General features: G+C 61.8%; 1 protein-coding gene across 1 annotated transcript in view; it reads right to left on the bottom strand.

The window, feature by feature from the left end:
* LOC138821995 (fibulin-1-like) overlaps positions 1 to 12,915 on the bottom strand; it is a 43,966-nt gene that overhangs the window by 27,957 nt on the left and 3,094 nt on the right. The window contains exon 2 of the mRNA XM_070014496.1: positions 1,953 to 2,058. Within this exon, the coding sequence (XP_069870597.1) occupies positions 1,953 to 2,058 (106 nt within the window). The remainder of the gene's footprint in view (positions 1 to 1,952; positions 2,059 to 12,915) is intronic.

The raw sequence follows: 12,915 nt of genomic DNA, 5'->3' as shown, positions 1-12,915 counted from the left end.
GCTCGCCTTGAGCTGAAGAGCACAGGGACAGTGCCCAGGCCCAGAGTTCAAGCCCCATGACTGACAGGAAAAAAAAAAAAAAGTCTAAGCCCCGGCTGGCTTTGAACCATGATCCTCACATCTCAGCCTTTGGAGTGGCTAGGATTACAGGTGTGAGCCACCACTGCCCGCCTGGGTCTTTGTTTTTGTTTTGTCGGTCGTGGGGCTTGAACTCTGGGCCTGGGCGCTGTCTCTCAGCTCTTCGGCTCAAGGTTAGCACTCTACCACTTGAGCCACAGCACCACTTCTGGTTTTCTGGTGGTTTATTGGAAATAAGAGTCTCAGGGACTTTCCTCCTGGGCTGGCTTTGAACCACAATCCTCAGATTTCAGCCTCGTGAGTAGCTGGGATGACAGGTGTGAGCCACCGGCGCCCTGCTGCTTAAACTCTTAATTAACCACCAAAAAGCCAGAAGTAAAGCTGTGGTTCAAGTGGTAGAGCACTAGCCTTGAGCAAAAAAGTTAACTGACTGAGCCCAGGCCCTGAGTTCAAGGCAAAGGACCAGTGTGCACACATGTACACACATGCACACACGTGTGCGCGCACACACATACACACCAGTCAGTCTTCAGGAACCGTCTGGGCATGATGAGGCTGAAAGCATGACTCACCTGTCCCCCATGCTCTCTTGGGTTGGAAGTCCCAGGGGAGAGGGGGCACTGGCCACACGGGGCACCCCAGGGTGCCAGGCTGGCCCGCTGCCCCACAGTCCCTGGGCTCCGAATGCAGCCTTGGCCCCAGACCTCTGACCGCCCCGCCCGGCCCAGACCCTCCCTAACACTGCTACCCTACCCATCTGGGTCTCCAGGGGCGCAATGTAGCAGCCCCCAGCCCCCTGGGACCCAGACTCCTCTCGGTAGCACCCATTTCTCACGCAGACGCGCCATCTCTTTGGCTGCCCAGAGCACAGCTGTGGAGCAGGCCCTGATCTTGCTGGGGACCCGCTCCGCTCCAGCAGTGACAGCCTGGCACCCGCCTCCACAGGCTCCCGCGGCTCCCCTTGGCTCCTCAACTGCCAATGACTCCCTCCCTCACACACAGCCCTGCACAGCCCCTCACCCCGCCGCAGCCCCTCAGCCCACCCCAGGTCAGCCTCCACCAGGGCGCAGGGCTGGACAAGCGGCCCCCACCAGCCCCCTCCACCCCGTCCCGCCTCCCTGGCCCCGCGTTGCTCCTGGCCAATCCGCACAGCCTCTGAGCCTTCCTACTGGCTGTTCTACCCTCTCTCTACCCAGCAGCCGCAGCACCAAGGAACAGCACGCGTTGTACGCGGGACGCTTTGCTCCTGGCTGGCAGGAAGGGATTCAAATCCTGACGTCCCTGCTCGCCAGCTGTGTACACGAGGAAAGCCCCATTTCCTCATCTGAAAACAGGACCCAAAACAAGGTGAAATGTGATCATGTGTGACCAACGCAGAGTGCAGCGTAGGTGCCTCATAAAGGATCATTGTGTGTGTGTGTGCACACGCGCGTGCACGCTGCCCCTGGAGCTTGAACTCAGCAGGGCCTGGGGGCTGAGCTGCCCCTCAGCTTTTTCACTCAATGCTAGCAATCTACCACTTGAACCCCAGCCCCACTTCTGTCTTTTGCTGGTTAATTGGAAATAGAGTCTCATGGGCTTTCCTGCCCAGGCTGCCTTCACACAATGATCCTGAGATCTCAGCCTCTCGAGTAGCTAGGATTACAAGCATGATCACCAGCACCCAGCCAGCCTGCTTTCTTCGGGGGAAGCTGACTTGTCCACAGTGGCAGAGCTGGGACAGACTGGGTTGCAAACCAGATCTTATTTCCAGCCCAGTGAAGGGGACAGAGGCCCAGGGCAGAGTCCCATCCTGTGGGGTTCCTGGGAGCACAGAGGCCGGAGCAGCAGATGGAGGGGCCGGGTCCACCGGAGGGTGGCGGTGAGCAACGTACCTGCACTCCTTCGAATCCGAGGAGTACGGCAGCGAGCAGTCCCTGTGCTGGGTGGCCATTCGCTGTCCATCTGCGCAGCAGGTTTCCAAGGGGACGTCAGCACCCACTGCGAAGGGGAAAGAACCCGCCGATGAGCGTCCATCGCCCTGTAAGCCCGACCCAGCCGACAGGCCAGCAGACACTCAGCACTGCCTTCTGTCCCTCAGCAAAGTGGCACTGAGACGCCCTCGCTGCTCCTCCCAGGAAGGCCTGAGCCGCTCCAACAGGGCCGGCTCGGTACCAGAGGAGTGCCTATCTCCTCTGGACACACTGTCTCTGGACACACTGTCGCTGAAGATGGGGTGCGCGCTTCATGATCCAGGTAAGAAGAAAGGCGGGCTGTGCTGACAACCATGGCCAGACGCCACCCCGGCCAGCCCACAGACTCCTGTCCACTGGAGACGCTCAAAAATGGAGGCCAAGCCAGGAGGGAGACAGACCCGCAGCTTCCCTAGAACCCCGTCGATGGTTCAGACCCGGGCCTCCATCTCAGGCACCGTGGACCTCGGCCGCAGGGGGGGGGGATGCTGCCAGGCAGGGGCGCACTGTGTCATTGGTGGGGTCACCTCGGTCAGGGCCTGCTCAGGAGGCCGCTCTGTGGCTCGGGGAGGAAGACCCACGGTGCCCCGGGGACACAGCCCTTCCCCGGGGCTTGCATGGTGCTGGCGCAGGGGAGGAAGACCCACGGTGCCCCGGGGGCACAGCCCTTCCCCGGGGCTTGCACGGTGGCGGCTGGACCCGACAGCCCGGCCGCCCTGCCTGTCAGGAGGGCAGGGAGCGGGGCTTTCCGGGGCTCTCCCGGAAGGCTCTGCAGCGCCCAGCGGGGGCGGGGGAGGGGGTCCCTGCAGGGGTGGAGCGTCTCCTGGCACCCGCAGCACCGTGTGTCTGGGCCGTGACTCTCCCCGGGCTGGCCCTCGGGGAGGGGCACAGGGGGAGAGTGCTCTTCGTAAGCTCGAGGCCTCCTCAAGCACCTCCAGAAGGGGAGAAGAAACTTCCAGAATCATTCAGGATGGGGAGGGCCAGTGCTGATGGCCAGGAGGAGAGGGGAGCCTCATGTGGCAGGCCCTCTCCTTAATGACTAGTTCAGACCTTCCCTTTTCCCCGGGGGACCCCAAGCTACCTTCTGCGGTGAAAGGTGGGCCTACCCGGTTCTTCCAGGCCCAGGTGTCCCCCAGGAGGCCTGGACCCGGGCCCTCAGCCCGCCCGCCTCACCGTCTTCCCGCACACCACAGCCAGGGGGTGCTGTCTGCTGAGCAAGACGGAGCTCAGATGGAACCGTCTTATCCACGGGCTTCCAAGCCTGCGTGTCATCGTCACGGGCGGACGGCACGTCATTATGGGCTAACATTGAATTTTCCATTCACTCAGTCATTGGTGCATTCATTCACCCATGTGTCCATTCACTCGCTCGTTCCAGAAGAGCACGAGGGCAGTCCCGGGCACAGCGGGCCAGGGAGCGGATCTGACGGTGAGGACGGCCGCTGAACCCCTCTGAGGTACAGGGAAGCTGGACAGATGCCGGAAACGACCCGAGAAGACAAACACCTCCCCCGTTCCCGTTTATCTCCTGAGTGAGTGCTCACGGGACACTTGTCCGTGTCTGTTCCGCACAGGACGCCTGTGGTTCCGTCCCCGGTGACGGCGGCGTGGTCCTGTGACACCTTGGCCGCTTTCTCCATGCCAACTTCAACCCACACTGCAGCTCCCGCCGCCCCCAGGAGCAGGGGGAGCTGTGGCCAGTCCTGGAGTCCAGGCCCCCCCAGAGGAGCCCCAGCTCCTGCAAGCGGACGCCGCCGGACCTGGGGCTCAGTGCCCAGAGCTGCAGAGCACTGGGAAGGGAGCCTTGCTGGGGGTCAGGGGACTTTGAACTTTATTCTCAGCAGGACAATCAGATGTTAACTTGGAATGAGCCTGGAATGTGGCGCAAATGTTCTGAGCAGCAAGATCCAAGTCTGTGAGCTTGGGGTCTGTGCCCACCTTCCCGGGGCTCCTCGGCTGTTCCGGTACTTTACTCGGAACCCAGGAAGAGCTGGCAAGGGGCTGTGGCCAGGTTGGACTGTGAGGACCCAGGGAGGACATCCCTGACCAACCCTAACCCGCGAAGCCCTGACCTTCACCAGCCCCTGCACGGGAGGCCCGGTCCACGCGCCAGCTCCCAGCCCCCAGCCTCTGAAGTCCACCCAGCTCTCCAGAGCCTTGGAAACCTCGCGCATGTGCGCGTGGAGGAGGAACGGACCACTTCCTCCCCCACGTCCCCAGCCTGGGCCACAGATCGCGTCCACTTCTACCAATAGGAAGAGCAAGCAGCCCTGGGCGGAAGGCAGCGGATGCACAAACTGCACTGCTTCAGGCAGAGTGCCGGCGGAGAGCCGCACGCCCAGGGCCGGACGACACGCGTCCCCCGTGGAAGTGTGGCCCACAACACACCTGCAGAAGGTATAAAACCAGGCAACCTGCCCCCAGCCCCACACAGCGTCAGGAGAGTGACGCGGGTCCCAAGGCCTGCCCCCAGCCCCCAGCCCCACACAGCGTCAGGAGAGTGACGCGGGTCCCGAGGCCTGCCCCCAGCCCCCAGCCCCACACAGCGTCAGGAGAGTGACGCGGGTCCCAAGGCCTGCCCCCAGCCCCCAGCCCCCAGCCCCACACAGCGTCAGGAGAGTGACGCGGGTCCCAAGGCCTGCACGCAGCACCCAGCCCCACACAGCGTCAGGAGAGTGACGCGGATCCCAAGGCCTCCACAGCTGCTTCCGACCCCCATTCTCCAACACTGCGAGCCGCATCAAGATCCGTGCATTCGTCCAGGTAAATCCCCTCCAGAGCCCACCCAAGGCCATGCCACACTCCCTGCCCTTTGCTGCCCCGTGCTGCCCAGGCCCTCGGGACCCAGTCCCACTCCTTTCCCCTTTTGGTCTGATGAGCAAAAGCAGCGCCCTCTGCTGGCCTGTCATCCTAGCTACTCAGGAGGCTGAGATGTGAGGATCACAGTTCAAAGGCAGCTCCAGCAGAAAAGTTCATGAGACCCTTATCAATTAACCACCAGAAAAAGCCAGAAGTGGAGCTGTGGCTCAAATGGTAGAGTGCTTCCCTTGAGCCAAAAAGCTCAGGGACAGCGTCCAGGCCCTGAGTTCAAGGCCCAGGACCGGCACAAACGAAACAAAACAAGCCCCTGCCATCCATCATGATATTGCCTCTGGTTCTTGTCATCCAGTGGGGAATCTAAGAGACATAAAATGTGGTCTATGCTCCTGTAAAACGCGGCTAGCCTTCAACCACACGTTTCCATGCAAGACAGTCTTAACAGGTGCTATAGTACACACCTGTAGTCTCGGCTACTTCGAATGCTGAGGCAAGAGGCTCATCTGCTGGGGAGCGGCTAGCCCTGAGCCACAGGGAGGTCAAAGGGGAGCCTAAGATGGAGGACAGGATCCTGAGCTGTTCAAGGAGAGACGCTGTCATTAAGACTCCCTCAGCCCCTGCAGGCGGGGCCTCGGGGCAGCAATGTCGCTCAGCAAGTCCTCAAACACCAACGGCTAATGTTTCCTCACCCGTAGAGAGACCCCACCTTCAGTCCACGCAACTATTACTGCACAAATCAGCCCGAAGCAGCAGGAAAGCCTGCCATCTCTGCCTTCATTTTCGAATTGCCTTTGCTCTACGCCATTCTCTCTGGGCCACTTTGCCATCAGCCTGGGTTCCAAGAAAGACAGAGCTGACAGATGATAACATCTTTATGGGAAGACTGAAACGTCGGCAGACGGCCCCAAATGAGGATAATTAGCTGTAATGACTGGGCTGCACCTGGCGGCTGGAGAAATCCTGAAGCCCTCTCGTGGGAACCAGATCCCTCCCTTCAAGAGATAACAGGCCTCACCTCATCCCTCCCCCTCCCAGTCCTCTAAATACACCGAACCTCTCGTCTGGACCTGGAAGACAGCTAAAGATGAATGCAAATGCCATCTTCATGAGGCTCTGGGCACACTACCATAGATCTAATCGACTTTCCAACCACGATGTTTGCAGCTGGCGAGGATTCCTGCCTTAGCCAGGCACAAGCACCATTAGCTGCGCTGGCCCAGGATTTGAGACCAGAGGCCCGGCTTGGGAAAGCTAACTAGTGAGATTCCATCTCAAAACAAACAAAAACGCTCCGACACTAGCTGAGCTCGAACCATCTACATCAACAGCAACACCTCCCAAAGCTGGGCAAAAGGGAGACAGTGTCCCCAAAGAAAGAACAGAAGGTATTCCCCAGAGGACCCCGTCCCCAGGATGAACAGACGGCCCGCACCCCACCCCAGGGGTGGGGTGTACACACACACACAGAGCTCTGCTGTGTACGCGAATAGACAGCGTAGCTCCAGGGCCTCAGACACCATGTATAACCTGAGACAGCAGCTCAAACTCCCATTTCTCCAGGTGAATTCAACCTTTGCAAAGGGGCGGGGCTGACCTGCGGGTGGGGCCGGAGTGTGGGCATGCTCTCGGACAGCAAACAGACCCCGCCCTTGAAGTAATGGAGAACATGGACGCGTGTCTGCTTTTCTTTTTTTGTGTGCCAGTCCTAGGGCTTGAACTCGGGGCCTTGCCCTCTTGTTTGGCTCTTTTGCACAAGCCGGCCAGGGTTAGGGAATGGAGGAGGAAAGGAAGGAACGGGCCCGACTCTCCATCTCGACAGGCAATGGGCAACAAACCTTGCCATGGGAGTGGAGGTTGTGCAGGGAGGTGGGGTTGGAGCCGGGCTTTTGTGGGGTCTGAGCAAGGAGACGGAGGTTAGCATTGGGGCTGGAGAGGCGGGGACGTTCCGTTGGGCCCACGATGGAGTGTGGACGGCCAGGCTGGAGTGGGCTGCCCTGCCCAGCCGTGCAGCACGTCCACGCGCAGCTGGGGCTTTGCGTGGGCTGAGGGGGGGTCAGGAGGGGGCCTTCGGCTATACCTGCCCTCCCAGCCTGTTGGCTGGCTAGAGAGAAGAGGCTCATGCCCTGTGCTGCTCAGGATGGCTTTGAACCAGGATCTTCAGATCTGAGCCTCCTCAGCTGGACGGCAGGTGTGCACCACCAGCACCCAGCTCCACATGGCCTTTCTGCCGCTGGAAGGGATCGGCACGACTGTGGAGGTTAAAGATCCTCTTACAGCCGGGCGCTGGTGGCTCACGCCTGTAATCCTAGCTACTCAGGAGGCTGAGATCTGAGGATCGCGGTTCAAAGCCAGCCCGGGCAGGAGAGACCTTGAGACTCCTATCTCCAATAAACCACCAGAAAACCGGAAGTGGCGCTGTAGCTCAAGTGGTAGAGCGCTCCCCTTGAGCTGAAGAGCTAAGGGACAGCGCCCAGGCCCAGAGTTCAAGCCCACAACCGACAAAAAAAAAAAAAAAAAGATCCTCTTACACCGCAGGAGCTCTGGGGATGCCCTGAGCGGCCTGGGCTCTGCTAGCGCCCAACGCCCCAGACAGCTCAGCGCCACCGGCCTGCACCCAGAGGCCTGCACACCAGCTCTGCCACGCCATGCATCGCCCCACTGGAGCAAGCCCCGGCCTCAGTTTCCCCACCTATAAGCTAGATAGAAGATTTGGCCAACCCTAGGCCGGGAACTGCGCTGACGAAATTCACCAAAAAAGCTGCCGAAAAATAAAAGGGAAGCAAATGAGTTTAAGGGCAGGTCAGCAGGCCAAGGGTGCGCCTTTGCTTCTGAGACAGAGTCTCCCCTCCAAATTAGGGGGCAGGGTTGTTTATTTACTTATTTCCAGTACTAGGGTTTGAACTCAGGGACTCGCGCTTGCTTGCGGAGCTGGCATGCTGTACCACTTGAGCCAAATCTCCTGCCCTTCTTTTTGCTGGTTATTTTGGAGATTGACCTTTCTGCCCAGGCTGGCTTTGGACAGCAATCCTCCAGGTCTTAACTTCCTAATTAGGATTAGGAGTGACCAGCATGGCTTGTTCTTTATTTTAATCTCCTCATTTAGCAAAATCAAGTGGCAAAGTCCCATGAGCAGGGGCGGGGCGGGGGTGGGGGGACTGAAACACAATGCCAGCACCAGTCCTTTGGATTTCCTCAGCTCAGGCTCAAACCCTCCCGGGTGGATGAATGTTCCAGACTCTGAATGGGATCCTGACTCTACTTGCCAGTCTCTGCCGGGCCCATATCTCCCCAGGGTCCGCATCCTTCTCCTAGGCCACAGCAGAGCTGGAAGGGCCCCAGGGAGTCTAGCCGAAAAGGCCAAGATGCCAATCAGTGTGGCTCTATTGGGCAAAACCCCAACCAAACAGCACCAGGAAAAACTGAGCCCACTCTCTTCCAGGGCCCTGGCCTGGGGCAGCGGCCGAAGCAGGGCTCGGGGAAATCTCAGGACTAACGCCGACAGAGCCCAGGCCCATCTCTTCCAGGCAATTTGGCCTCCCCAGGGGGAGGCAAAGTGAGCGAATGTGCTCCTGGACCTGGACTAGTCAGCTTACCATTGCCGTGCCAAAATGCCCAAGGGAGGTGTTGGAGGTGTGGCTCAGGTGGCAGAGCATCAGCCAAGGATCAAACGCATCAGATACCGAGTGTAAGGGGAAAGGGAGGAAGACAGACAGAGACTGATGTGGTCCCCTGTCCCCAGGACCCCACTCCCTTCACCCAGGTCCTCATCCTATGAGGTCAGAGTCTTCGTGGGTGCAATGACTTCCCGATCCCTGCTGCCTGGGGAGCAAGCCTTCCTCACCGGAGCGCGGGGGGGGGGGGGTTCCCACCCAGATCCCAGCAGCTGTCACAGGGCAGCCCTGAGCTGCGGCCCTGCGCTGCCTGGGTGCAGAGGGGCTGAGAAAAGGGAATCAGCCAGGAGGAAGCGGGAGGGAGGGGGGCAGAGGGCAGGGAGGGGGGGCAGAGGGCAGGGAGGGGGGGCAGAGGGCAGGGAGGGGGCACGGAGGGCAGAGAGGGGGGCAGAGGGCAGGGAGGGGGGCAGAGGGCAGGGAGGGGGGCAGAGGGCAGGGAGGGGGCCGGAGGGCAGGGAGGGGGGCGGAGGGCAGGGGGGGCAGAGGGCAGGGAGGGGGGGCAGAGGGCAGGGAGGGGGGCAGAGGGCAGGGAGGGGGGCAGAGGGCAGGGAGGGGGGCAGAGGGCAGAGAGGGGGGCAGAGGGCAGGGAGGGGGGCAGAGGGCAGGGAGGGGGGCAGAGGGCAGGGGGGGCAGAGGGCAGGGAGGGGGGCAGGGGGAGCAGAGGGCAGGGAGGGGGGCAGAGGGCAGGGGGGGCAGCAGAGGGCAGGGAGGGGGGCAGAGGGCAGGGAGGGGGGCAGAGGGCAGGGAGGGGGGCAGAGGGCAGGGAGGGGGGCAGGGGGGGCAGAGGGCAGGGAGGGGGGCAGGGGGAGCAGAGGGCAGGGAGGGGGGCAGAGGGCAGGGGGGGCAGCAGAGGGCAGGGAGGGGGGCAGAGGGCAGAGAGGGGGGCAGAGGGCAGGGAGGGGGGCAGAGGGCAGGGAGGGGGGCGGAGGGCAGGGGGGGCAGAGGGCAGGGAGGGGGGACAGAGGGTGGGGGGGCAGAGGGCAGGGAGGGGGGCAGAGGGCAGAGAGGGGGGCAGAGGGCAGGGAGGGGGGCAGAGGGCAGGGAGGGGGGCAGAGGGCAGGGGGGGCAGAGGGCAGGGAGGGGGGCAGAGGGCAGGGGGGGCAGCAGAGGGCAGGGAGGGGGGCAGAGGGCAGGGAGGGGGGCAGAGGGCAGAGAGGGGGGCAGAGGGCAGGGAGGGGGGCAGAGGGCAGGGAGGGGGGCAGAGGGCAGGGGGGGCAGAGGGCAGGGAGGGGGCAGAGGGCAGGGAGGGGGGCAGAGGGCAGGGAGGGGGGCAGGGGGGGCAGAGGGCAGGGAGGGGGGCAGAGGGCAGGGGGGGCAGCAGAGGGCAGGGAGGGGGGCAGAGGGCAGGGAGGGGGGCAGAGGGCAGGGGGGGCAGCAGAGGGCAGGGGGGGCAGCAGAGGGCAGAGAGGGGGGCAGAGGGCAGGGAGGGGGGCAGAGGGCAGGGAGGGGGGTGGAGGGCAGGGAGGGGGGCGGAGGGCAGGGAGGGGGGCAGAGGGCAGGGAGGGGGGCAGAGGGCAGGGAGGGGGGCAGAGGGCAGGGAGGGGGGGCAGAGGGCAGGGAGGGGGGCGGAGGGCAGGGAGGGGGGCGGAGGGCAGGGAGGGGGGCGGAGGGCAGGGAGGGGGGCGGAGGGCAGGGAGGGGGGCGGAGGGCTCAGCCCAGAGGGTGAGACTTGTCCTTCTGCAGCTCAGACGTGGGCAGCCACATGTGAAATACACATTCACACACACCCGTGTACACTCACACACGCACTCACATTCCTACACACACATCCACGCACTCACATTCCTACGCACACCCGTGTACACTCACACACGCACTCACATTCCTACGCACACCCATGTACACTCACACACGCACTCACATTCCTACACACACATCCATGTTCCTACACTCACACATTTGCACAGTGCCCCACCTGGCTCCAAGGGGAGCCTAAGCTGCTGGCATCTCCTGGGTGCCATTCACCCTGCCGCCTTGGCCTGGCATGCCTGCTAACGGCCCTGCGCCTGGGGAGGCCCCCAGCCCTTCCCCTACAGGAGCGCGCGTGCGCGCACACACACACGCACGCACACGCACACACGCACGCACACGCACGCACGCACGCGCACGCACACGCGCACACGCGCACGCACGCACGCGCGCACACTCACATGCACACGTACACACGCACGCGTGCACACGCACACACGCGCACACGCACGCACACACGTGCGCGCACACACGCGCGCACAGACACACACACGTGCACACACACACGATTGCTCTATGTCCTTTCTCTTTGCTTTGTGTTTGCCAGTGCTGGGGTGTGAACTCTGGGCTATGCACTCTACCATGAGCCACATCTCCACATCTGGGTCCTTTCTCTGCCTTTGCACTCATGGTCCACCCTCTACTTAGCAGCGGGAAGATGAGGAGAGGCTGCATTTCAGTGCACACTCCGCCCTGGGGCTGCCTCAGGCAGTCGCTCGGACTCTTGGGTGGTGGAGCTGTGAGGACAGCAGAGATTGAGGAAGTGGCCCCAGGCCACTCTGGCCAGCTGCAGCCGCAGCAGCTGCATCTCTGCCTCTAAAGCTGCCCTCCCCCCCCCCCCCCCGCCCTTCCTGTTGGAAACCCAGTGCCTCCACCCCTACCATCTGAAGCTGGACTTTAGCAGCCTGAGAGTCTGTGTGTGCCTTTCCTGGGACTTGAACTTGGAGCCTGGGCACCATCCCTCTGCATATTTTGCTCAAGGCTAGCGTTGCACTGCCAGCTCTTTGGTGGTGAATTGGAGATAAGCGTCTTCCTTCTCAAGGACTTTCCTGCCCAGGCTGGCTTGGAACCACGATCCTCAGATCTCAGCCTCTTGGGTAGCTAGGACTACAGCCATGAGTCACTGGCACCTAACTGGCCTGAGATTTCTTCAGTCCTGGTTAGGATGCGATGCCAGAGCTGAAATCCTTAGCAGCTGTGCACCTGGGTCACGCCACCTGGCCTCGGCGTCCTTTGGGCACGCTGGGGACCACGGCAGGGTCCCGTCCGTGAGCAGGAGTATGCGGGCGCCGTGGGGAGTCACACACCACGCAGGGCCCCGCGGGCAGGGCGAAAGGCACTAGTCTGGGAGCTGCAAGGACAGGCATCTGGTTCTACCCCCCTCGAACCACAGACAGTTGGCAGTTTGGCCAAGAATGGGCCCCAAGAGAACTGTCAAGCCCAAGCAAGACGCAGGTGACAGGATGCAGACAAAAAAGGGGTTCAGGAAAGAAATGCTGGGTCCCATGAACATGAACGAAGCCAGCAATAACAATACCCAGATGAACGAAGCCAGCAATAACAATACCCAGAGCAGGCCTCGCCCTCCGCCCCGGCAAAGCAGACTGCCACCACCATCGCTCACCAGCTCTCACGCCACTCAGACCGAAGCAGCGCCTTCTCCTAACTCCTTCCAGCGCAGGTCCCCCCTTGTGCCCCCAGACACACAGACAGACAGACAGACACACACACACACACACACACACACACACACACACCGCAGCAACAGGCACTCAGCCTTGGCCTTGGTCAGAACCAGCCCTGCCAGCCTCAGCAGCGCACAGGCAGACGCCCGACCCATCCCCAGGCCCTCCCTCAGCCGCCCGGGCCCCAAGGGGCTCTCATTTCAGGAAGCTGGCAGGCTTCCCCTCCCCGCACTGCTGTTTTGTTCTGTGGCCACGGCTGAGGTCATGGTGGAGACCGGAACCACCCAGGGCCTGCCAGAGTGTTTATGAATTAAATTGTGACTGGATTCTTTTGCAAGAGGAAAAAAAAAAATCTTTTGTGGCATAAAATGCAACGACGAAACTGTCCTGTGCTCGGTGAGGAGTATTTCCCTCAAAGTCACCTGCAAAGCTGGCTTGTCCAGCATGGCCCTGGCTCTTCAGGGGGTAGCAGCTGGGGGGGGGGGAGGAAGGGATGGGGAGGGCCTGTGCCCTGCATGAGGACAGGGTAGGATGCCAGCAAGCTCCCTAAAATGCCCTGATTTTCTCCGGCCAACTTGGCCTTTCCTCTGGTCCTTGCCCCTGCCAGGAACACTTCCACCCACCACGCGCAGCCCGGCCCACCAACTCGGCCAAGATGGCTGCAGCCTCCAAGTACACACTGCTCCTCCGGGACATCCGTCCAGACTGCCACAGTGAGGGCTTGGGTTTGTTTTTCTGGAGCTCCTAAAGAATGATTCTCCTTCCCAGCCAGCTGCAGCGTCTGAGCTGTGTGACCTTCACCACAGGGCTGGGCCCTGGGCACGCAGCAGCTGCCTGCTCCCCAGACCAGGGCATCAGCAAAACTTCCAGAGCGGTCCTGGGGACAAAGATTCTGTCCTGCCCAGGATGGATGACATAGAACGGCTAACCGTCGTAGCAGCTCCCACACGGCTTCGTCATCTC

The sequence above is a fragment of the Dipodomys merriami genome, unplaced genomic scaffold (assembly GCF_024711535.1).
Source record: "Dipodomys merriami isolate MVZ:Mamm:240054 unplaced genomic scaffold, mDipMer1.0.p SCAF_970, whole genome shotgun sequence".
Classification (NCBI taxonomy): domain Eukaryota; kingdom Metazoa; phylum Chordata; class Mammalia; order Rodentia; family Heteromyidae; genus Dipodomys; species Dipodomys merriami.
The sequence above is the reverse complement of the archived record's forward strand: the minus strand, read 5'-3'. Positions and strand labels throughout refer to the sequence as shown.